The 22,778-nt window shown below is 43.7% G+C and overlaps 1 protein-coding gene across 5 annotated transcripts in view; it reads right to left on the bottom strand.

Moving 5' to 3' along the window:
- The window catches only part of VPS8 (VPS8, CORVET complex subunit), a 149,964-nt gene that overhangs the window by 115,239 nt on the left and 11,947 nt on the right, over positions 1-22,778 (bottom strand). For 3 of the 5 annotated variants that reach the window (XM_019542951.1, XM_019542948.1, XM_019542950.1), the window contains exons 6-14: positions 21,059-21,091; positions 19,123-19,177; positions 11,969-11,974; positions 5,665-5,789; positions 5,086-5,172; positions 2,520-2,587; positions 1,517-1,670; positions 1,344-1,403; positions 291-398 (exon numbers count right to left, since the gene is read on the bottom strand). In XM_019542951.1, coding sequence (XP_019398496.1) covers positions 291-398; positions 1,344-1,403; positions 1,517-1,670; positions 2,520-2,587; positions 5,086-5,172; positions 5,665-5,789; positions 11,969-11,974; positions 19,123-19,177; positions 21,059-21,091 — 696 coding nt within the window. Of the gene's footprint in view, positions 1-290; positions 399-1,343; positions 1,404-1,516; positions 1,671-2,519; positions 2,588-4,723; positions 4,893-5,085; positions 5,173-5,664; positions 5,790-11,968; positions 11,975-19,122; positions 19,178-21,058; positions 21,092-22,778 lie in introns of those variants that run through there. The other 2 variants (XM_019542949.1, XM_019542952.1) reach the window with 2 other exon arrangements.

Below are 22,778 nucleotides of genomic sequence, written 5' to 3'. Positions count from 1 at the left end.
AACACACTAAAAAAAAATCCTCATGGTAACCATTACGTAACTTGTTTCTTCTTTTAACTGGAAGTCACAAAGCATTTGATCTACCCCTGCAGGCCTAATAGTGTCATTCTATACATGTTCATTATTTGCTCAACAGGCCAACTGGTTTTCCCATTTCAGTGGTGAGCTGACAACCTGCAAACCAGAGGACAGCACTACACACTTCCATTGACTTGGAGCAAATGGGTTGATGCTCAGGCATTCTGGAAGCAGTTCCTTGAAAGGACAGGCAACACTTTATCCAGACTTACCAAAAGAAAATGAACCACATCTCCACGACAGAATGCAAGCATGGGGTTTACTGAGTTCTGTACAGCAACAAAGTGCCACGCCAGCAAAGGAACACTGGAGGGATCCATCTAGGTCAGAGAAACAGAACAGCCCGTGTATGCTACTATGCACAGAAGGAAGTTTTATTCCGTTCCATCCATCACAGCTCATTAGCCTCACCACCACTCTGACATCACATTAACCAGGTCAAAAGTGAGTCTTTTGGCACCAGTGGTGACTCCCCGCAACTCTGGCACTTAAGAATCCATTTAGAACACGTGGAAGAGTAGGCTTTTGGCAGCAGAGATCATTCCACTGCAACACTGACCACAAAAACCTGGGATTCTCATGGGCGTGCATAAATTGCCAAAAAACCTCAAATCTCATTAAAACGGTGATAATGGATCAATCAGAAGTTAAAATAAAGTTATAATATATGCATGCTGCACTATACTATATGCATGCCCCCTATAGACCCAGGGTATTAATAGTCAACTCTAAAGTTAACAGATGCAAACCCATTAAAAGTAGGATACTTCATAGTTAGAGCACTTATACACCCTTAACTCTGCCCCATAAGGACTGTACAAAATAATCACAAGTACAGCGGTGGAGTGTTTTTGGGTCCTGAATTAGACTGAATTGACGATGGGGATATACAAGAGGGCTTGCCCCCCTGCCTTGGTGTCACTATGGGTATGACCAATCTATGCCCCATGCCATTAGAACGGCTAGCCAACAGCAGGGAGCCTACATATGCCTGCTGCTCATGTTTCCCAGAAAAGCTCAGAACTATTGTTCCTGAGGGGCAATTTAAGGCACCTTCATTGCTCCCCCTAAGGCCTTGAGCTGGAATAAACTCAGGCCTACAATGAGCTATGGCAATGGGGATTAAGATGGAGGCTATTGCTCAAAGACCTAAAGGAACAGCACCTCACACATTCAGATCAGCATTCACCCTACATCCACCCATTTCCCTCAAGGAAGGATTTGTAACCTTAACTTGAGGAAGGAGCTGTTTGCTGGTTACTCACACGACCATATGGAAAAGTCATCCATACTTTCAGAGATGGCTTCAACCCAATGACAAGAATCTGCATCGAAAGAAAAAATTACAAAAATACATTTAAAATCTCCATTCTGGATTACCTGTGTGTGTCATTCATTCCAGAATAGTACACAAAGCCTTGTATGAGAGACCAGTTACCTTAGTCAAGGAGGCCATTGCTAGCAGGGAGTATTGGGTAATAGGATGATCTCTCAGTTCTGTCTTTGCGTGCAAAGGCTCAATACAGCAAACTTCCCCCTTGGATCCGCTGAACAGACATCGAGACTCGCAGGTTCTCACTCCCATCACTCTCCTGAAAGCAGAGCCATCAACCTGATGAGCAGCTGGCTGGCATCAGAACACCCCACACTACACACTAAATATATCCCAGGAAAAGAAACACTGAGAGCCCTCCTTGTCATGATGCCTGGTGCAAGTTCAAGATGGTCTTTAAGGCATTCCAAACAGCATTGCAGGCAGAGACAATTCTTGAAATTCTGCTAGCAGGAGAGTCTTGGCACCTCCTGGCTACTCATCAGATGCCACCACCATCCTTTCCCATGTACAGAGTAGCCCATTGGGCTCTAAGCCCCAATTCCTGTCTCTGCCCACAGCGGTGGCAGTCTCCTCCACCCTGCAAAGAGGAAATTTCCAAGACCCATCTTAAAGTTTAAGCCAGCCATCGGATTTGGGGACCTGGGCTGGACAACTGTGAGCCGCACTGTGGGCAGAGGGGCAAAGCAACTGCCAGGAGCCCCTAAGAAAAGGTTACTTTTCCTAGGGCTACTGTCAGCTGTCTGCTCTAGTTCCTGCCTCACAGACCTCACCACAGACAGTCTTCTCCCTGGTAGTGACACAAGTGCTGCTTGGGCAGTACCAACAGGGTCCCCAGTACAGCCAGAGAGAAAGGTACTACAGCTTACTGCTGCACTACTGCTACTTGCACTCACAGTTTGAATTCAAATGCATATGCCACTGCAAATGCAAGGTCAAATGATTGATCCAGTGTAAAGTCTAGCATGAAGGAGGGGGACACTGCTGGATTGTGCTACATCAGATGGAGTCTCAAACTTGGCCTTCCTGATTCAAACTATTTCCTTTCTGCTTTGGCTTTCAAGATCTTTGACTCAGCACTATCTTTTCCACAAGGCTATCCTCTTACTTAAATGACAGTTCGAAGACGGAGCCTCCGCTGTCATTGCAAATCGCAAGGGTCGGGTCATCTGTGAACTGAAGGGAGAATTAGATTAAAACCAACATCAGGAAAGAGATAGGGTTGAGCTAATCAAAAAGAAACTGTGACAAAAATCGTGGAATCAGGTTTTTCTATCTATTAATTGCACGACATCTCTTAACGAAATAAGGAACATTATTCTTTCTGTTTATATATTCATCCTGTACAACACCCAAGAGATCTTCAACAAGATGACTGAACAGTTACTTGCTCTCATAAAATACCAGGGCCATAAAAAATGCTTACAAATGAAGTCAGCAGACATTATTATGGGATTGTCATTGCTTTCTATGCAAACCATAAAACAACAAAAACACACTGCAATAAAGCAAATACTGTACGTCTGGAAGCATTCCCATTTTAAAGAATGTTACTATTAAGCCTAACTCTTCATGAGTATATTCTTTCCACACAACCCCCATTCACTTGCAGAGGTCAAACCAGACTACAGCTTCATGTGACCAATTCTTAACAGAAGGCAATTTTAAAACCTGAGGGGAAAAGGCAACATGACAAAAATGACCCTGCCTTACGCTACAGCAAGGGTGACTAACTTGCAACATGGGTGCCACAATGGGCAGGGGCAGCCTCTGTGCCAGGCACATGGCAGATTGGGACAGGCAGCATGGCAGCAAATAGGGCAGGAAGCAGAAAGCAGAGCAACAGACTGGATGGAGGGAGGATGCGGAGCTAATTTGTGGCACATCTGCCAAAAAGGCTTGGCCCATACTCAGCTATAGCATTATAAGAGCAGCCTGAGAGAGAGAACAATCATCTTCCAAGACTCCCGCACTACTTCGCTTGCATTCAGATCCATGATTTAATTCACAGGCATATCCTTCTAGTTGGGGAGATTAACTTGATCTTTCCCTTCACAGAACAGTGTCCCTCAGGACACAGGAGCAGCCACAAGAAGAGTCCTATTGGATCCTCCATCTCTGAAATGATTTAGCCTCTCATATGGCATACAGAGGGGAGAAACTGCAAGATATAAAGCCTCAAACCTATAAGCTAAGGAAGCCCACATGACATGTCTTTCACCATGAAACAAGAAAAACAAAGCCCTATCAAGTGGTCAGAGTGAACCTGTGGACACCACCATGTTATCAGATGGGCCCAGCTTAGTTTAATTCCTGGATATCCAGACTGTATGTTGCAGTGGCAAGACTGCAGAAAATATATAGTCTAAATAGGTTGATTGTTGCCCATGCTGTAAATCACTCTTGAGCATGACCTGGGTACAAGCATCGTATCCTAGTCTGAGATGCAGAATATTTTTTTCCTGAATAAAGTGGACTGTCAAATAGGTCTTCCAGCACCACTATGACTCAGAGGACTCAAAGAGACTAAGTAGCACCTTTTCCTTCCACCAGGTGTCTGCTCCTCTTCCCCATGCAGCTTCCTCTATGAAGACTGAAGAGAGCAAAGGGGGAAGTGCATCTGCTTTGGCCAGTAAGAAAAAGATGATTTTCCTTTCTCTATGGTTTTTACTTTTACCCCGGTTTCCCCCACACACACTGGCTTCAAAACAGGTCTAAATAAGTCACCATCTTGCTGTCTGCCCTGGGACAGGGAGGCAGTTTGGAGTGACAGAGGACCAACAGCTTCTGGCTCTTCCATGTTCTCACCTTCCCAGCTAAGACTTACCATGGGAGAAAGGAAGGGCCCCTTGTTAGCTGAAACAAGGGTTAGACAGGCAACACGGATAGAAGATAAGACTGTGAAGGTGGCCAGGATGGCTTTCCCCTTGTTTTTTTTTATCCTAAGCCAAGTCAGATAGTGCAAGATGCTTGCCAATGGCAAGGAACATGAGTGGGAGTTCTGGATTTCTTGCTGGTAGGGGGTTCATTCTCCCTGGGGCTGAAGGGCACAACAGCCCCACCTGTGTAGAGTGACTCCTTGTGCAAGTTTCCTTTAGGCTCGTTCATTATCTGAGTGAGAAAGTTGCAGCAGGCCTACCTTGTTCTGATGTATAAATTCTGAACTTTGATGACTTTCAGTTAATCTTTCATCCTGACAGACAGAACCCACCAAACAGAGATAGCCCATCAGTCCACCCCCAACCACACCACAAAAAACAAACCACCCATTCATGAAGTCCTGTGTTCAGGAGTTTTAAAAATCAGGAATACCTGGTCCAATTCATTATCAGTTTTGGCAGGAGGAAAACAAAAAAATAAACGAACTTCTCAACTGATCCTAACTTATCAATTTTGAAGCCACTAGTTTTTTGCTGATTTTTGGATGGAGCAGGGACAAACTTGAGCTGTAATGAAAACTCTGTTGTCCTCTTAACTCTGGTGCTGCTGTTATTTTTATAAATTTAGCTTTTCAGCCTGAAAAAAAAATACCAAGAGAATTAAAAATGCATAACGTATACATCTGCATCCATTTAACAGACCTCTGGCTATTAGCTTTTAGCTCTTACAGAGCATCAGTAGATCTCAAAGCACTGTACAAAAGGAGACAGATGATAATAGTGAAAACTTGTTACCTTGATGTGCAAAATGGCTGTTCCTGGGGGATGAGCATCTGTTATTGATCTTAGAAGTTTCCCACTAGCCAGATCCCACATAGTGATCTACAAAGAGAACACATTTCCTTCAATATGACATTTTGCTACAAAAACTGGCCAAGTTGAAACAAGATGCACTCCCTGCCACCCTGAATCATCAAAAGTCAACCAAAAGTTTCTGCACTCCAAAGAAATTTGCAACCTGAGCAAATTTTCATTTTATAAGCCAAAATGATGCTAAATTTTGGGAACCAACTGCTTTTCTATCATCAAACCAAAACGCTCAACACTCCTAAATTGGAATCAATTTCTTAAATCAACACCATCTCAAAAACAGCAGAAGGCAGAAACAGCAAAGTACAGTTCCTTTAAACCAAAGCAGGAGAAACTTAATGTGAGTCATTGGGTTCCCTGAAAAGAGATGTTGGGAGACAGGCAAAGCTCTCTAAGAGAGACTGTTTTCCCTCAGACTGAAATCTGAGATGCACAAAAATATTCGTTATGCATCCTAAATAGCATCTTTCCCCGATACTCTTATACCTCTGAGATCAGAATTACCTGTCCTTTTGCAAAGCCGCACAGAAGTCTCGAGCAGTCGTTATTGATACTGAGAGCTGAGATAGCCCCGTACTGAGCACCAACACCTGTGCTGCCAAGACAAAGCCGAAGAGCCTGGTTCTGATCTATTGAGAAACAGGATTAGTAAGAAACTAGCGAGAAAATAATGGCCTGATGGCAACAATTAAGGCCTCAATCCTGCCAGCATGTATGAGCATATTTACTATACTGTGTGTCTATAGTTAAGCCCATGCAGAAACGTTTGCAGGATCAAGGCTCAAGTCAGTAAAGAGAAGGAAACACACTTTGTATCTATATAACATAGGAGAGACAAATTATAAAACAAAGTAGCTCCAAGGGGGTGGACATAGAAGAAGATTCAGTACTAAATGAAGATAAAAACAAAATGGTAGTGACCCACTATAAAAGCACCTATTTAATTACACTACTGGAATGATTTTACAGTAGTGCTTTGAACTTCTCACAAAAGATTCCTGTTTTGCCAACAGGCAGCATGAAAGAAAAATTTGGAAAAGAATTTAAAATTCATTCAAATGAACATGAGAAGTCAGACTTCGATAATCAGTTCCAGGGTTCCCCAACACAGATTTCTGAATCCTGCCATTTTATTGGTCTTCCATGCCTTCATTTGATTGATTGTCCCACAAAATGTGCAGGGGGAAAAACCTGTGCCTCCTGCACCGATGGCATCCGCCTTCCAAGCACAGATTGCTCTAAGAGGATGAACAACATTTCAAGCAGAGGCTGGACAGAGGACACTGGACTTAAAACAGTGGCCTGGTTCACAGATGCTACATGTGAACAAGCAGAAGGATCTCTTCTGTGGAAGTAGGTGCATTTTAATTTGAAATTCATGGACATTAAACAAGAAAATAAAGAAAGTCAAGTTGGAAAAAAAGATGGAACAAAACTATGTTTAGTACATAGGGTTTTTTCCCAGTTAGAGTGTAATTCAAAACCCAGGGACTTTCCTCCACTCTTCTTAATACAGTGACTTCCTTCCTTCTCTAATTTCTCACACAATTGCAGAGAACTTGCATCTTCCCTAAGTATACTTGTTTTGTACATTGTAATCTTTAAATTTAAGCGGGGGGGAATCTCACTTTCTTATATATATATTTTTTAAGTTTAAGATTTGAAGCACTAGCTTCACTCCTAAAAACTTGTTACCTAGAAACTAAAAGTTTTGTTCCTAGAAAAATAAAAAGTGAAAGGAGCTTATTTTAATTACTCAAGTTTTAAAAGACACATGCCCATCAGATCTTTCCCTTCTAACAATCATTTCTGTATGCACTGTAATATTAACAAAGCATTTTCAACAATGAGTTAAGTAAATGATGTACAAGATCTTTCAGTTAGCCCTATACAAATCTAACTCTTATTAGGTAGGTTTGCATTATTAAGGACCACTGTTGAAATTACTCAATAACGATCAATCTTTTTAAGGTAAGAAGGCACCCAATGTAGCCCTTGGATACACACCAAAACAAACACAATCCATAGTGAATTGTTTACGCCTAATGAAGCAGGGACCATCATCCCAGTATGCTGTTACCAGCTCCTCTGTTAACTCACATCAGAGGACTATGCTGTGGATCTAAAAATCCCAACCCCACTGATACCCATGCTGGGGAAGGGGTGTCAGCATGGTTCCATAGTGCTGACTGTGGCCTGAGCACGAATCAGGGCTGTGCAGTGAGCGATGCTGCTATTTAGTGAAACCACGTTGCTCTTGCAGAAGTTAGAGCGTAGCCAGTGAACCGAGCAGGAGAATGCACAAAAAAGCCTTCTGATTGGCATTGTGGAGAACTGGATTCTACTTCTCACCCATCCTGCAGAGTGCCAGACAAGTCACTTAAGCCAAGATGTTCATGAGCTACCTTGTTCCTCAATTTCTGAGTGCCCATTTTGAGACACCTATGCCTGATTTTCAAAATTTTGAGTGCTCCGAAATGCAACCGAAGACAAACGCACATGAACATCAAGTGCTCTGAAAGACCAGACCCTATTGGTTGATGTTTGACAGTGATCCCTAAGCCTCTAAACCTGGCATACAAAAGGAGAGTGATACCACCCCCACCACCAGCTTGCAGGAGTATTATGAAAATGAAGTCAGAGAACTAAGACCCTCAATTGGAAGCACCACAGGGAAAAGAAACAGAGAAAGTTCAACTTGCAGGGATGGTGGATAGTAAGTACAGCGAGGTCTTTAGCCATGTTCATCTGAAGTTAATCAGAAAGCAGAGTAGATGTGCACTTTTACAGACTAACTAAGGTATAGAGAGAGTACAAGCTTTGGTGAACTCAAGCACACTTCATCAGATGCGGTGAAAGAACATGCAGAAAGAAAGGGAAAGCAAGCGCGCAAGTGCAAGAGCCAAGAGAAAAAAGCAAATGAGCAGTAAACCCATAGGAACAAAGGGGGTCACACAAAGTAATCCAGATAATGAGATCGGAATCGAAAGTCCTTGTGTAAACCATAGCAAGTACAACATGATTCCCTTCACTGGACAAGGAAGATTTAAAACAGTAGAAGAAGTAGTAGTAGTAGTAACAATAACAACAACAACAACAACAATGACGACAATAACAGAAAAACCACAATGAAAGAGCCACCCATTCAATAAGGACCATCTTGTGCACTGAACGAGACACTTTCCCACCCAAAAAGTAACCGGCTATCGCATAAAGAGCTGCCGTGGTATATACGCCCAAGGAGGCTGCATTAGGACTGTGCAAGGAACTTTGATTCAAAGAATTCCTACCTTCTGAAAGCTTAACTTTGCACCTTTGGTTTTCTTAACTGCAAGGAGCTCCAATGCTGGAGCCATGAGAGTGGTGCACAAAGCTAGGCAGACTGGAGCAGAAGAGGCAAACTAGTCCTTAGAGAAGTTCCTCTGGAAATTCTGAGCTACCTATATTAAAACAAGTGCCCTCCCCACTTCCCCAAGGATGTTCTGAATAGGCGCTAACTTTGCTTGCCAAACTGTTCATTAACATTTTAAAAAGCAGGTGCCCCAGGATATTCTGCATGTTAAAAAAAAAAAAAAATGTTGAAGTCTGGAAAGTAACAGCCTCAAGCAGCTGCAGACATTAAATGAGACGCAGCTTGGTCTCTCCTTAGGATGTGAAATTCCAACATAAAAACAACTCATCTTGAGTAAAAAAAATAAAATAAAATAAACATAAAAAACAGCAGTTTCTTCATACAGAGCATGGACTGCATTTTGACTACTCCGCTTCAACTTCCTGGAAGCAAACCGAACCACTACACCACCCAGCCAAAACTTCTCATCTTTGGCAATCCCTCACAGTAGAGGATGAGTGTCTTTCATGACTGTCCTATCTGCAGGTCCAAAGAAGGCTGACTAGGCTGATCCAGGATTGACAGACTTGGATACAGTTCGGACATGTTTTCATGGAGGGTCGGTGGCTCTCGGTTCTTAGTTCAGTCTATAACATGCTGTTTCTGCCACTCCTGCTTTTCCATCTCTTGTTGCTGTCATAAGGTTTCAAAGTACTGAGATCCTTGCAGCAGACTCTTCCTCCATGGGCAATAGTCTCCCATGAGCTGATCTCAATGTTGCATTTTTTTCAAGTTGGCCAAGAGACTGTCCCTGAAGCACTTTCGCTTGAGTGTATACCTTAACTAAACTGGGAGAATAAAGCTTACTTCAAGAGTCTGGAATTGGACACCCAGATGACATGGCCAGTCCAGTGATGTTGACGTCAGGTGATCATCACCTCAATGCTCATGGTATTTGTTTGCAAGAGGACACTAATGTTGGTGCATCTGTCTACATGCTGGTTTTGAAGCGTTGATGGTACTTCTGTTCACTGTCCACATTTCAGCTTCATATAGTAAGGTGCAGATCATAACTGCTTGATAACTCATGATCTTGGTTTCAGATCAGATGTTGGGATCTTCTAACACCCATTTCCTCAGGTGTCTGAAGGCTGCACTTGCATATTTGAGGCGATATTGGATTTCTTCATCAATGTCAGGCTTCTGCAAAAGATGGCTTCTGAGGTCAGGAAATACTCAGTGTTCTCCAGAGTCTCACCATGAATCTGAATTACTGGAGCTGGAGATTGCTCATTAAGAGCTTGTTGATGGAAGATCTTAGTCTTCTAAACATTAAGCATCAGCCCCATTTTCTTGTATGATCCGGTAAAGATGTCGACATTTGCCTGAAGGTCTATTTCCAAGTGAGAACAGACTACAGCCAAAACTGACAGACAAATGATTGCATTCAGCAAACCATGTTATATAGGCCCAGCCTTGGACAAGGAGAGGAAACCAAGGGATGAATCTGAAGAGTCACGTGGTCAGCAACATAAATGACCATCTTGCATAGTCTCCTCAAGTTCCTCATGGAAGGTCACTGTAGCACCAGAATAAAACTAGAGTTGTACTATAACCATAGACCAAAGTACCTTCAACTGAACTCTCTCGTGAGATTGCCCCTGGGAACTGTTGAACTGAATGGGATAACATTACTTAGCACCAGCCATTAGACAGACCATAAAGCCTTTCTAAGCACATAGTATCTTTTTATCCAGTTGTCAAATCTGTTAAGTTAAATACTTCCTATGAAGTACATTAGCAGATTTCCAAGCCAACAGGAAAATGACGTGGCTGCAAAGCACATGCCTCGTTTCAGTAGCAAGTTTCATATTTGAAGCCTAAAAATATTCAAGTCAAAACAGTTAACAAAGCTGGAAATTTTGTTATGGTGTTAATTGTTATTTTTACATTCAGTGAAAAAATAACGTTCACACTGGGAGCAATTATAGGCTTCAGATTTTTAAAATCACATGCCTTTTGAGGTCACATGAAACTGGCAGCTTCCAAGTTAAGGAACAATTTGAATTATTAGGTTAGCAAATTTTAACAAGTGGGTTAAAGGTAACAAAGAGATTAGGGCTATAGATTACAATTACTGATGAATTTTACAATAAGTTGAAGCCAATTTTGAATTATTAAATGCAAAAGTCTTTTGAACACAACATGTACTCCGAAATGAAAAGGTTTGACTAATTATCTCAAGAGAATTTTGAAATCAATTGCTGTTGCTTGCAAATTGTTTGATCTTTTCATAAACTTAAGAACAGCTTGCAAAGGTCATCACTAATGTCAAGAACCCTGACCGATTTCAGATTGAATGATAAATGGATATGGAAATGTAATAAAAAAAGAATCAGTGTTTCTGTATCAGTACAAAACTGCCTCTCCAGAAGAGCAGGAAATTGGATTTTTTTTCTTGCTGCATGGTAAAAGCAATTTATTATACCGCAATGAAATCTAGCATGCTACATTAAATTGATTTATACAAATTCTATATGTTTTCATTTAACTCTCTAATGTCAGCAAGCTGCACCTTTAAATTCAGCAAGATTGACAGATCCAGACTTAAGGCACAGCGGCAAGACAGAGCTTCCAAGCCCAGTGACGTAATGGCACTAAGCACAGGTGCTGGTCCTGCCCTTAGCTGACACGGCGGACATCCAGTAGGCCAAGACTTGCTACATTCCCAGTATATGCCAGTAGCACAGCTTCCCCGTTCCTTCCGGATGCCCTACCTTTTGCAGAATCACAGCACTTGTCAGCACTAGGTTCACTGAGCAAGGAAGCTACTCACTCAGATTCTCTGCTAGCTGCCTGCATGGTGCTATAGGTTGATTCCCCACAGGTTGAGCCACATGCAGTTGCCCACAGAAGGAATCAGCAACCCACTATCCCACAGCCCCTGCACCCAAAAGGCATTGGGGAGGGATGCCAACTAGATTATCAGTAGCAGCAGGCTGCCCTTGAACAGTTGCCAATAGTCAGCCCCTGCTTCTGAATGTCCCACGATGAGCTCTGCTACCGCTGAGACAAGAGTACTCAACTTCTCCACTGGAGCACCACCACTGGCAGCTTGCAGGGAGAGGCAGGTCCTGGTCTTGCAGAAGAATGATTTTACTTGGCTCGCAGACGGCTTGCTAACTGCAGAAGCAGCACAGCTGCCCTGCTCTAACAGGCCACAGACGCAGCGTTTTCCTCTGCTCTTCTGGCAGCCAGTTCCACAGACAGTTGCCCTGATGTCTTAAATCCCCAGGGTAGCAGGCAGCATGATGCATGACCCAGCCAGAGACCACCCTTCCCCATGTACTGTGTGCACCTCACAACTTGAGCAAAGATATGGCAACCTGTCAAGTTCGCATCCAAAATATCACTGAAAGAGTTAAAGAAACAAGAGTCATCCATGCAATGCACATGCACAATGTGATGTTACTGTACCTTTTCCTTCAGAGTCCACAGAGAGAAGGGGAGGGCAGAGAGAGAGAGAGAAAAGCCAGAAATCAATACAAAAGAAGACAGAAAAGCTGCAACAACATACATAACAAATAAGCTACAGGGGAGGCCTGTGCCTCCAGGTCCTGCTGCTGGAAAATGTTGCATTAACTCAGTGTTTTGTTGGTTTAACTATTGGAGGGCACAAGCAACATAGTCAGTCACTGCACACACAAGGGAGGGAATTCAACCAGACGTGTGAAATCCCAGTAGAGAGTATATTTGCTCTATCACTTATCATCCAAAGGGAGGATTTTCAACCCACACATTTTTTGAAAACCGAAGGCTAATGCCTTTAGATTGAGAAGTATAAATCTCATTGCCTTCCAGTGGGACTTGTATACTCAAGTCCCATAGGAGACTGGAACAAATCTTCACAGTAAAAAGCCCTACAGATGCAAAAGAGCAAAAATGGATAGACTTTCGCCATTGCAGATGCAGACTGATGGTAATCATTAGGGCTGTGCGAAGCTTCAGGTGGTGGTTCGATTCGGAGGAGATTCGGCCACCGAATCCAAATCAAATCAGTGGACCAATTTAAAGGTCCGAATAGATTCAAAGCTCTCCGAAGCTTCAGCAAATATTTGGAGAGTTTTGATGATTCGGGCGGTCCCTGGTGGCTGCAGCAGGGAGCTGCAGCCACTCCAAGCTGGCAGGTACTAGGCGTGGGGGAGGGGACCATGGCGGGACCCCTGCCAGCCCCCCTGACCACCACCCGCTCCCCCAGTCCCCCACAGCTCCCAGTACTTTAAAGAAAAGCCCCAGTGCTCACTGGGTGCTGCTGGGTGGGGGATGATCCCCACTGCATGGAGGGCTCTGTACAAGCCCCCTCAACACCCCCTACTCCCTCAGCCCCCCCCATGACCTCCTTGCCTGCTGGGGCTCTGGCCCTTTAAGGAAAAAAAAAAAAAAAAGCAGAGAAAAGCCCCATGACTCACTGCTCCTGCAGCAGCCTCAGGGCTTCGGGGGCTCATGCAGAGCCCACCAGTGGCACGGGGACACCAGGGATTGCCCCACAGGCTTAAGTAGTGAGTCCAGGGATTTCTTCAGGTTTTTTTTTTTTCTTAAAGGGCTGGAGCTGGCCCATGTGAGGCACCCGTGGGGGGATTGAGGGAGTGGGGGGGGAGTTCGGGGGCTCGTGTAGAGTCCCCCCATGCAGCATAGGGCAGTGCGGGGCAGCAGGGATCACCCCCTGCCTGGCAGCATCTGCTGAGCCAGGGCTTTTTTTCTCCAAGAGCTGGGAGCTGCAGTGGGAAGGGCGGCCACTGCCAGGCTGGAAGAGGGGCAGGGGATAGGCCTGGCCTGGCCGATTCGGCCGCTGCTGAATCTCTGAATCAGATTCGGCTGAATCGAATCAGGACAGTGATTCAAATCACTGAATCAAATCACTGTCCCCTGAATCGGTCAAATCCATATCTGAAGCAAATACTAGCTGCTTTGCACAGGCTTAGTAATCATAAATTCAGTCTCCTATGTAAGAACTGTATTCTCTGAATGAGCACATCTTCACTACACTTAGGCTCATTGTTTTATGATGTCGTTAAAAGCCTTCTAACCCACTCATGACACCCTCTTACCCAAGTTTAGCAGTGCTCTAAACCCAGGGCAGTCAGCCCATGCTCCAGGATAGATTAGGGCTCAAGTGTTACTTTGCTCTGGCTGGTAACCTGCCCACCTATGCCATTGAAGTCATGTCAGCACAGCCTCCCGAAAGCATCTGGGCATGCTACTGAGAAATAAGTCACGCCCACTAGTGGCAGCCCTACCAGTGCCCAAACTTGCAAACATGTAGATGGCTCTCAGCAGCCCCAAGTGTATACCCCAAGACAGAGCCTGAACACAATACTAGGGCACAGGCTGGCAGGATCCGTCCCTCAGCAGCCTGCCCAGGCTCTCTCAGGAAAAATACCAAGACACAGTCTGAAAATTACTCCCAAATTCCATCTAATTTCCACCACTCCCTTGCTATGCCCTGGAAAGAGAATTTCTCCCACAATTCACTGAGAAAGCATCAGAGGGGCTCAGCTGGGAATGCTTTTCCCATAAATCTTAGTGACACCCAAAAGCAAGTGCAGTGCCAGCCAGGACACAATAACTCAAGACATGTTTGAAGTGCAGCCATTTAAGTCTGCACAAGACTAACCCAGGGTTGCCTGCAATGAAGACACATTCAAAATCTCTACCCATACTCTCTCAAGATATGCTTCACAAGGTAGAAAGGGTTTTACAGAGAAAACAAGGAGCAAGGCAGAATGGTGACAGGTGCTGAGCAAGTTCATCAGATTCCCATATAAGCTCTTAAAACCCAGTATTTCCTCCAGCTGGGTTTTGATTAATTTTTAAAATGTAAAGCCATCATGACTATACACTACCTTCCACCACCTGCATCTGGGCGTAAGCCATGTATCATTCATCTTGTGAACGATGGGGTTTGCAATTCATGATTGCTTAAAGCTGAATGAAATTACAGCATAATGAAGCAATAACTGGCTGCCTAAATTTGCATATAAAACATCAGGTCTGTCTAAGAAGTGCATACACAAAATACTTTTCCTGGGAGCCATTCTGCATATGATATGGGTGATAAAGAGCTCATTCTGAGACCTGGTTATCCCAGAATATCAGATGTGTACACCTGAAATATTTTCCCAAAGGTCAGACCAAAGTATGTTAGGTTCTGAATAAAAGCCCCAATGTAACAAACAGGACAAATAATTGAGGAAAATAGTTACCTGTAGTGGAATTGATACAATTTCCCACATAATAATTCTTGCATTAATGTAAACCTCAGGACCTATATATAGTCTCTGTCTCATGCTTGTGTCACAAGGCCACACCATATCTGAGTTATAACTCAACTGTTTGGGGGGAAATCTCTCTTCCTGGACACTCCCATGACCAATTTTCCACTTCCAGAACTCAAACAGAAAGTATGAACATGCACTGACCACCAACATGCATTTTATAGCTGGGAGAGAAACAGAGAAAGCAACCAAGACAAATTTAAGGTTACAAAATGGTTTTACTACTTTCTAGACTGAAATTTCCCTTATAATGCCTCCACACAAAATTAGAGATGTGGGGTTTTTGTTTTTCGTTGTTCTGTGTTGTTTTTTTTGGGGGGGGGGTTGGGGGGGGTTAAGTTGTTGAGTTACAACAGGTAAAAAAAGGTGCAGCAATAAAAGGCTTGGCTATACAATATACGAAGAAGAATTAAGCAAAAGCCATCGAGTTTGAAAGTGCCAAACTTGTCTCACTGACGTTTAATACATGACCTTGGTTTGGAAAGTGGATCTTAATTTGATGGCACTGGGATCCTTTTAAAACTGCACACTGAGAATATGTTTTAATGTTGCTTATGCTCTCCCCACAGCCCAAGGAAACATGCGCTTTATAATGCAAGAGCTCTGGCCCCAGAAACATAAAATCATAGAAAATGAGGGTTGGAAGGGACATGATGTCATCTACTCTAGCCCCCTGCTCAAAGCAGAACCATCCCCACCTATATAATCCTAGGCAAGGCTTTGTCTAGCTGGGCTTTATAAACCCCCAAGGGTGGATATTCCACCACCTCTCTAGGTTACCTGTTCCAGGGTTTCACCACACTCCTAGTGAGAAAGTGTTTTCTAATATCCAACATAATCTTCCCTTGCTGCAACTTGAGCCCATTGCTCCCTGTTCTGTCATCTGCCATCACTGAGAACTGTCCAGCTTCATCCCCTTTGGACTCACCCTGCAGGGAGCTGAAGGCTGCAATTAAATCTCCTCTCAGTCTTCTCTTCTCCATACTAAATAAGACCAATTCTCTCAGCCTTTCCTAACAAGTCATGTTCCCCAGCCCCTGAACCAGGTTCACTGCCCTCCGCTGGACTCTCTCCAATTTATCCACATCTTTACTGTAGTGGCCAGCCCAAAACTGCACACAGTTCTCCAGATGTGGCCTCACCAGTGCTGAACAGAGGAAAACAATCACTTTTCTTCATCTGCTGGCAACACACCTACCAATGCAGCCCAGCACATTGTTAGCCTTCTTGGCAACAAGGGCACACAGCTGGTTCATATTCAGCATCTTGTCCACCGTAACTCCCAGGTCCTTTTCTGCAGAGCTGCTGTCCAGCCAGCCAGCCCCCAGCCTGTACCGGTGCATGGGACTGCTCCGTCCTAAGTTCTGGACCTTGTATTTGTCCTTATCGAACTTCATGAGTTCTGTTTTGGTCCAAGCCTCCAGTCTGTCTCACTGAATCCTAGCCCTAACATCCAGCATATCTACAACTCCCCCCAGCTTGGTGTCATTTTGCAAGCTTGCTGAGGGTGCACTCCATCCTGTCTTCCAGATTGTCAATGAATACCTCCAAACCAGCCAGAGATGTCAGGGGGAAGTCTCATAAAAAAATTCCTCCCTTTTACATAGAAGTCCCCATTGGGAACAAGCAGGAGGCCAAGAATAAGAATAATACTATGAGTTGTATTTTGACTTCTTCCTCTTAAGCAACTCTGCACTGAAACACCCACCACCCCTGACACAGGCAAATGTCATTGCCACATTTAACAGTTAAGTGATCTGCCTAAGATCACACAAACAGACCATGACAGAAGGGGCAGGAGGCCCTGCCTTTTAGTTTCTAATCCACTATAATACAGTGATTGTTGAAACAATTCCTTCTCTCCTCCCAGCTTCAGAGCTGTTGTCTGCAATATTTATGTAAATCCCTGCTCTGACCTCACTTTAAATATGATATTCAGATTTCAAAAGGAATACCAAAGAAGCAGACAAGTGCTACAAAAAGTGACGGAAACAATTCAAAACATGAAAGTGGTGACTGTTTGAAAGAAGACAGATGATAAGAAGCCTTGGAGAAGTCATTTACTGTTGAGTGACAGAGTATCCTTTAGAAAAACAGCCAACTTAAAGACACTGATTGATTGAGAATCTACCTAGTTCTTAATAACCTGTGAATGAGTAACTGTACTCAGTGTTCAAAATGACTATAAGCAGCACATTAAAGTTTGCAGGCTTCAATTTTTTGTGCTCTTTTCCTTGAAACACCTTTGCCTGCCAGATTAAAGGAGCTCCCTAGCATCTGATACCTTCTACAAGATAATGTAAATGATCAAGTTTCTCTCTAAAGAAAAAAAGAGACAAGAGAGGAATTGAGCTGTGAAGTCTTTCACTTTGAGGCAGGCTTTCTAGACCCTGATATATTCCAGTAGCTCTTTTGTACCTCTTCCACTGCTGAGGCATTTACCTTACAGTGTGAATACTGGGCCTGAACATAGCTTGGCAGTAATCATCTCAACAGTGTTGTGAAAATAAATAATGCTCCTCCTGCTCAGTAGTATACACCCAGCAATTGCATTGGGAGTTCAACTGCTGACCCCAAAAACTTTTCAGGGTCACCACTTTTTGGTATACCATTCCCCAGGCTGTGTGTACCATGTGGCCAGCTGCCTTCCTTAAATTTAGCTAGAAAATGCATCCAACTGTGCCCAGCATGCCAGGTACTCTGTATGGCTCTCTCAGGAGAGCCATTCCCAAGCCCAGCAAGCAGGACAGCGAGGATGAGAACTCAGCTGGTGCCCAGTCCTGTGGTCTAGTTACCCAAGAACCCGTTTCCCCCAAGGAGACTAGTAGTTCTTCTCTGCACCTCTGAGTTTCAATCCATCTTTCTTGTATCATTCCTGTTATGTCCAAAATATTCTGTAAATAAGGTCTTACATCAAGACCTCACATAGCAGCACTAATACTTCTCCATCTCTGCTATAAATACCTCTCTTAGGAGATATTAGGATCGCAACATCCTTTTCCATAACTGGATCACATTGGTCATCCTGTGATTAACTAAGACATCTGAAGTCTTCCCTCACCCAAGTTATTTCCAAGTAATGACCTCCCAATTTACAGCAGAAATTTCTGATAGCTCCCAAGCTACCTGGTCTTGCATTCTGAATTTCATCCTATTCTTGTTACTCCAGTGTCAAGGTCCATCCAGTGCCTCCTGTACTATATTGCAATCCTCCTCTGTATCAACTATACCTCCTAACTTTGTGCCATCAGTAAGTTTTATCCACATGGTCCTAGGCGTAACCGGGAAGCTCAGCATCTGGGGCGGCAGCAACAACAGGGCAGCAACAGCTCCTGGAGGCTGGTAGCATGACCAGTCAGAAGTAACTGCAGCTATTATTTTCTACACCCATCATGTCAGTACCCATAGCTGCTGCTGCTCCAGTCACCCCACCTTAACTGCACTACTGATTTGGGCTAAAGGGACTTACAAAATTAGACAAGACTGGTCTTTGAGGAATGTCACTAGCAACTTCCACCCAGTCTAATGCTTCTCTTATCGACACTGGTTATCTCCCCTTTATCCTGCTCCTTGTCCACCCATCAAGTCTTGCATATTAAACCCCATCTTCTCCAGTTTAACAGTAGTTTACCATGAGGCATTCTACCAATGGCTTTTCCTAGAGTCCAAGTCAATGTAGTGTGGAGTAGGAGCCAATTCTTATGGAACTTGAATGTTATCTCCACCCCAGAAAATATCTAATAGAAAATGTATTCTTCCCCTTGAGGGTCCAATAAATAAGAATAAACCAGGTCTCATAATCTTAACATTTAAATATGCCCCCCAACATTTAAATCAAGGTTCCATCCAATACCAAGGAACACATTGTTTAAAAAAACCTGCAAGAATCCATCATAGATAACCTGGATTTGTATCAAACTCATTTCCATTAGAATAACAGCACCATAAGATAAGTAAAGGAATTTACATTCACAGTAGTGGCACAACAGCCAGATGAGAACCGTTCCAAACGCCTATGGAGTTTTGTTAAGTAAGCCCCCATCAACCTATCAGAACTTGTTATAAAATGGAAAAGAAAAGGTAGTCAAATAGTCTCACGGACATCTGCAATAACAGCTCAGTATTTCCAACCGTTTTGTCACGTTTGATGTTATTTTTCAAGATTTCTTTACTGAAAGGAAGTCACCTTTCAACTACAAACAAAATCTGAAAAGACCAGTGTTTTAAACCTCTTTTGAATTAAAAAATCCTTTCTGAATTTCATTGAAGAGGCACAAAAAGGTATTTCTAACTTACCAAAAATTAATGCCAACCCATGAGAAGTCCCCACGGCAATCAGATTTGATGCTGCCTGAAAAAAAACAAGGAAAAAAAAAAGTGTTCACATTTTAAAATGCCAAGCTGTCAGAAATCTATCGTATAAGCCTTTTCAGCATCTTTATCATGATGGCCAAAGATCGGCAGCAGAGGGAATGTCATTTTAAAAAGCTACAGACCCTGCTTCCTGTAGACAAAAAACAGCTATACGTGATTAGGAAATGCATATCACCCACCCATCCCCAAACTGCTACTCTAACGCAGTAAAATTTTAGACGTGAATGACTGTCATGGTTCACAGTCCTACATTTTCTCCAGCCATTTGAAGTTCAGTGCACTCAGGGATGATGAGGAAGACGAAAATGTCACACAGCAGATTCCCTCTTTGTGGGTCTGATCCTACCCTTTTAGCCTGGTATTTGAGTGCATCCCCTGCTCTTCCTAACCATGTAAGGATCCCAAACGTTGTAGTGTTGAGTAAGCGTTCAGTGATTCTCAGATTCCCACTGAGAGCTCACTCCAGTTCATAGCAACCATTACAGAGGTTCCCATCAACCTCACTGAGGAACATGATAGTGCTCTAAGCTTTCCCAAGCTGGGCTGTCATCCTGTTTCCAACAATTCTATGCTACATAAAATGCACAGATGCTTTATACAGAATCTACTCTTGCTATTAATAATTTCTAGGTAAAAAGCAAGATGACAGTGTCTTGACAAAGCCCTGGCTGAAATGATCTAGCTGGGGATGGTTCTGCTTGGGAGCAGGAGGTTGGACTAAATGCAATCTCCTGAGGTCCCTTCCAACCCTCATTTTCTATAATTCTAGTGCTGCAAAGATGCACCTGGAGTTTGATGAAAAGGAGCAGGAATAATAAGGGGTTTTAAACAAAATTACATTTTGAGTGGCATGGTACAGAGATCGCTTGGGACAAATGCATGTATCCATAAATGAGGCACGAATTTTCTGTTTTGTTCTGCAAATACTATTCCTAAGGGTGCTTTTTTTTCTTTAAAGCAGCTGCCCCATATCCTTGTCCACTGTAGTTATGTACAGTATGTGCTAACCAAGTTTACCATGGTTTGCCCCAACCTCATGAAACACTATGCTTTTGGTCATAGATTTTACAAGGAAACTAAGCAGCCCAAATACAGCAGCCTGCCCTGAACTGAGTTCCCTTTGTTCTTCAGCTATAGCTTGGTTTCCTAAACTGAGGGCTTACACTTCAGTTTTAATAATGTGACATGCAGGAGTTTTTGTGAGATATCATTTTCAAAGACTGTTTCCTCTCATGCATTTCCTAGACCATCACAATTATAACATCCACTTCAACATCAGCTTTAATAATGATCTTTTAACAGATGAAAGCTGAGGTAGGCTAGTGTTGATCACACCAGCTTTATGGTTCCTATTTTATGTCACAATATTGAACTGCCTTCAGGGCAGCCTGTGATATCTGCGTGCATACTGTACATCAATACTTAAACTGAAACAAAATAATGAGAAATTTGACATGGACATTACTGAGCAGTCACTTCACTTACAATGGGGAAAAAAACATGAAGCTAGTGCCCAAGTGTGGAACCTCCTTCATGACCCAAGAAAGGCAGACAGCATGGATAGGAGGGCCAGGCTGACCCCGTTCTCAGTACAACAGCAGTACGGGTGAGGAGCAGGGGCAAAACTCCTTCTCCAGAAAGCAGGTTTCCCATGCTGCTCATTCTCGTGCCCTGCATGTTTGGGAATCTGAAGTGTGAAGATGTTCCACCTCCAGGGAGCAGGATGAGAAGTGAAAGTGCTGTGATTCTGGTTTCCACATTGCACTAACAAGTAAGAGGGCTGAACTAAGTTTAAGGAGAGAGAGGCAATAAGAGGGAGATTTACTACACTGCAGTTTAAAACTCTTGGGGTACTTACTATGGCAGTAGGCAAGCCAGCATCCACTTTGTCCTAAAATGACAAATGAGCCATTATTAATAAAGAAAAATGAGGCAAAATTCAACAGCTCACATCTTCTCCCCTCCACCCATCTCATGCTTTCAAATGCAAACCTGACTCTTTAAGCCAACCTCACCTGACTATCAATACCATCCTGAGGGGAGCTCCCCCTTTCATCCATCTTAAATGGTTAAGGCATTCTTGAATAATTATCCAAGACCTAGGGACTGAAGTACAGGTTCCCTTGTTTCACCAAAGACGACTTATCAAGATGTGGCTTCCACATCACTTCCCTTCAGCCAGGAGCCCTCCATACTGACCTAGTGCACCATAGGTTAAACTCATAGGTATAGATCACAGAGGTAAGAAGCCACACAGGACAAAACAGACCACATCAAACCTCATACATGAGCCTCTTCCCCTTAGCAAATAGTGATTGTATTTACTACCATATCTTCTTGCACAGAAGCTGTACATATTCCCCAGAACCAGCAGGCAAAAATTGGGATGCACATTACAAGTGAGGAAAAAGGGATCCCCACAGGTTCAAAAATATGGCCGAGGGGAGGGAGTGGAACGGTTGGCAAGGTTAACTGCCTCAGTTCTGGGAATCATGGCAATTAAAACAGTGCCACCGCTACCCCTACCCCCAGCCAAATTTCTGGACCTGAGTGGAGCTCAGGGGGTTGGGAAGGAGCAAAGCACCCTGGGATGCTGGAGGATTGCATAATGGCTTCTCTCAGAAGAGAACAGAAACAGACATTGGTTTCTTCCGGGAGTGATTTAACCCTAATTGTTCCCAAGTTATTTTTGTCCTGGAGTGACCATCTTTACTTTGAGAGAAAAATCATGGTTTCTCGTGGGAAATACAGACTAGATGAAAGTACTGTCAAGTGGATATGTAACCAGTTGGATCATCACACTCCATGACTAGTCCTCAACAACTCAATGTCTAGTAGGAAGGAAGTATCAAAAGGAGCTTCCCACCATACACTGGATCAGGCCAGTGCATAGGGCTGGTATGCAGCCAGACCCAGGCTGCTGAGTTCAAACCAGCACATGTGACCCTGGAGTCAGCATGCGGGGGCAGACCAGATACACAGCTCTAAGGATACTGGGTCCAACCTGGATGTGGCTCTGGAGCCAGCACATGGGGCAGAGCCGCGGCACAGCTCCTGATTCAGTATACTAGATTCGGTATTTACCTGTCCTGCAGGGTAAGAATATTCCTTCCCCTCACCCCCACACTGAGTAAGCTGTCTGTAAAAATCAGGGTGCATATTATATTTCAGGGGTGTGGTATATCTTGTTCTAAGGCATGGGTCTAAGAGTTTTCCCACCCAGCCTCCTCCCTCTCTTGGTGATCTCAGGCTGCTCCATGAACTGAGGCCACTGCCTGCAACCAGCCTCCTAGAGCCTGGGGGCAATACAGGTCAAATGACTCTCAATTGGTGTTCAGTGGCAAAAGCTCAGAGATCTCTTAAGACAGAGTGCCAGCTGGTCTACGTAGCAAGCAGTCCAGCTCAACTAAATTGCCCAGAACTAACAGTAACGACATGGTGCCTGCATCCCACACTCCCCTAGAGATGGCAGCAGCTTACTGATGGCCAAGATGCTCCCACATGCTATGCCTGTTCTGCCCTGTCTAGATGTCCCTTTTTTATTTGCCTCCTTGCCAAGTGCAGAACCTTGCAGCTCA

This window comes from Crocodylus porosus, unplaced genomic scaffold (assembly GCF_001723895.1).
Source record: "Crocodylus porosus isolate Cpor-Errol unplaced genomic scaffold, CroPor_comp1, whole genome shotgun sequence".
NCBI lineage: Eukaryota > Metazoa > Chordata > Crocodylia > Crocodylidae > Crocodylus > Crocodylus porosus.
The sequence above is the reverse complement of the archived record's forward strand: the minus strand, read 5'-3'. Positions and strand labels throughout refer to the sequence as shown.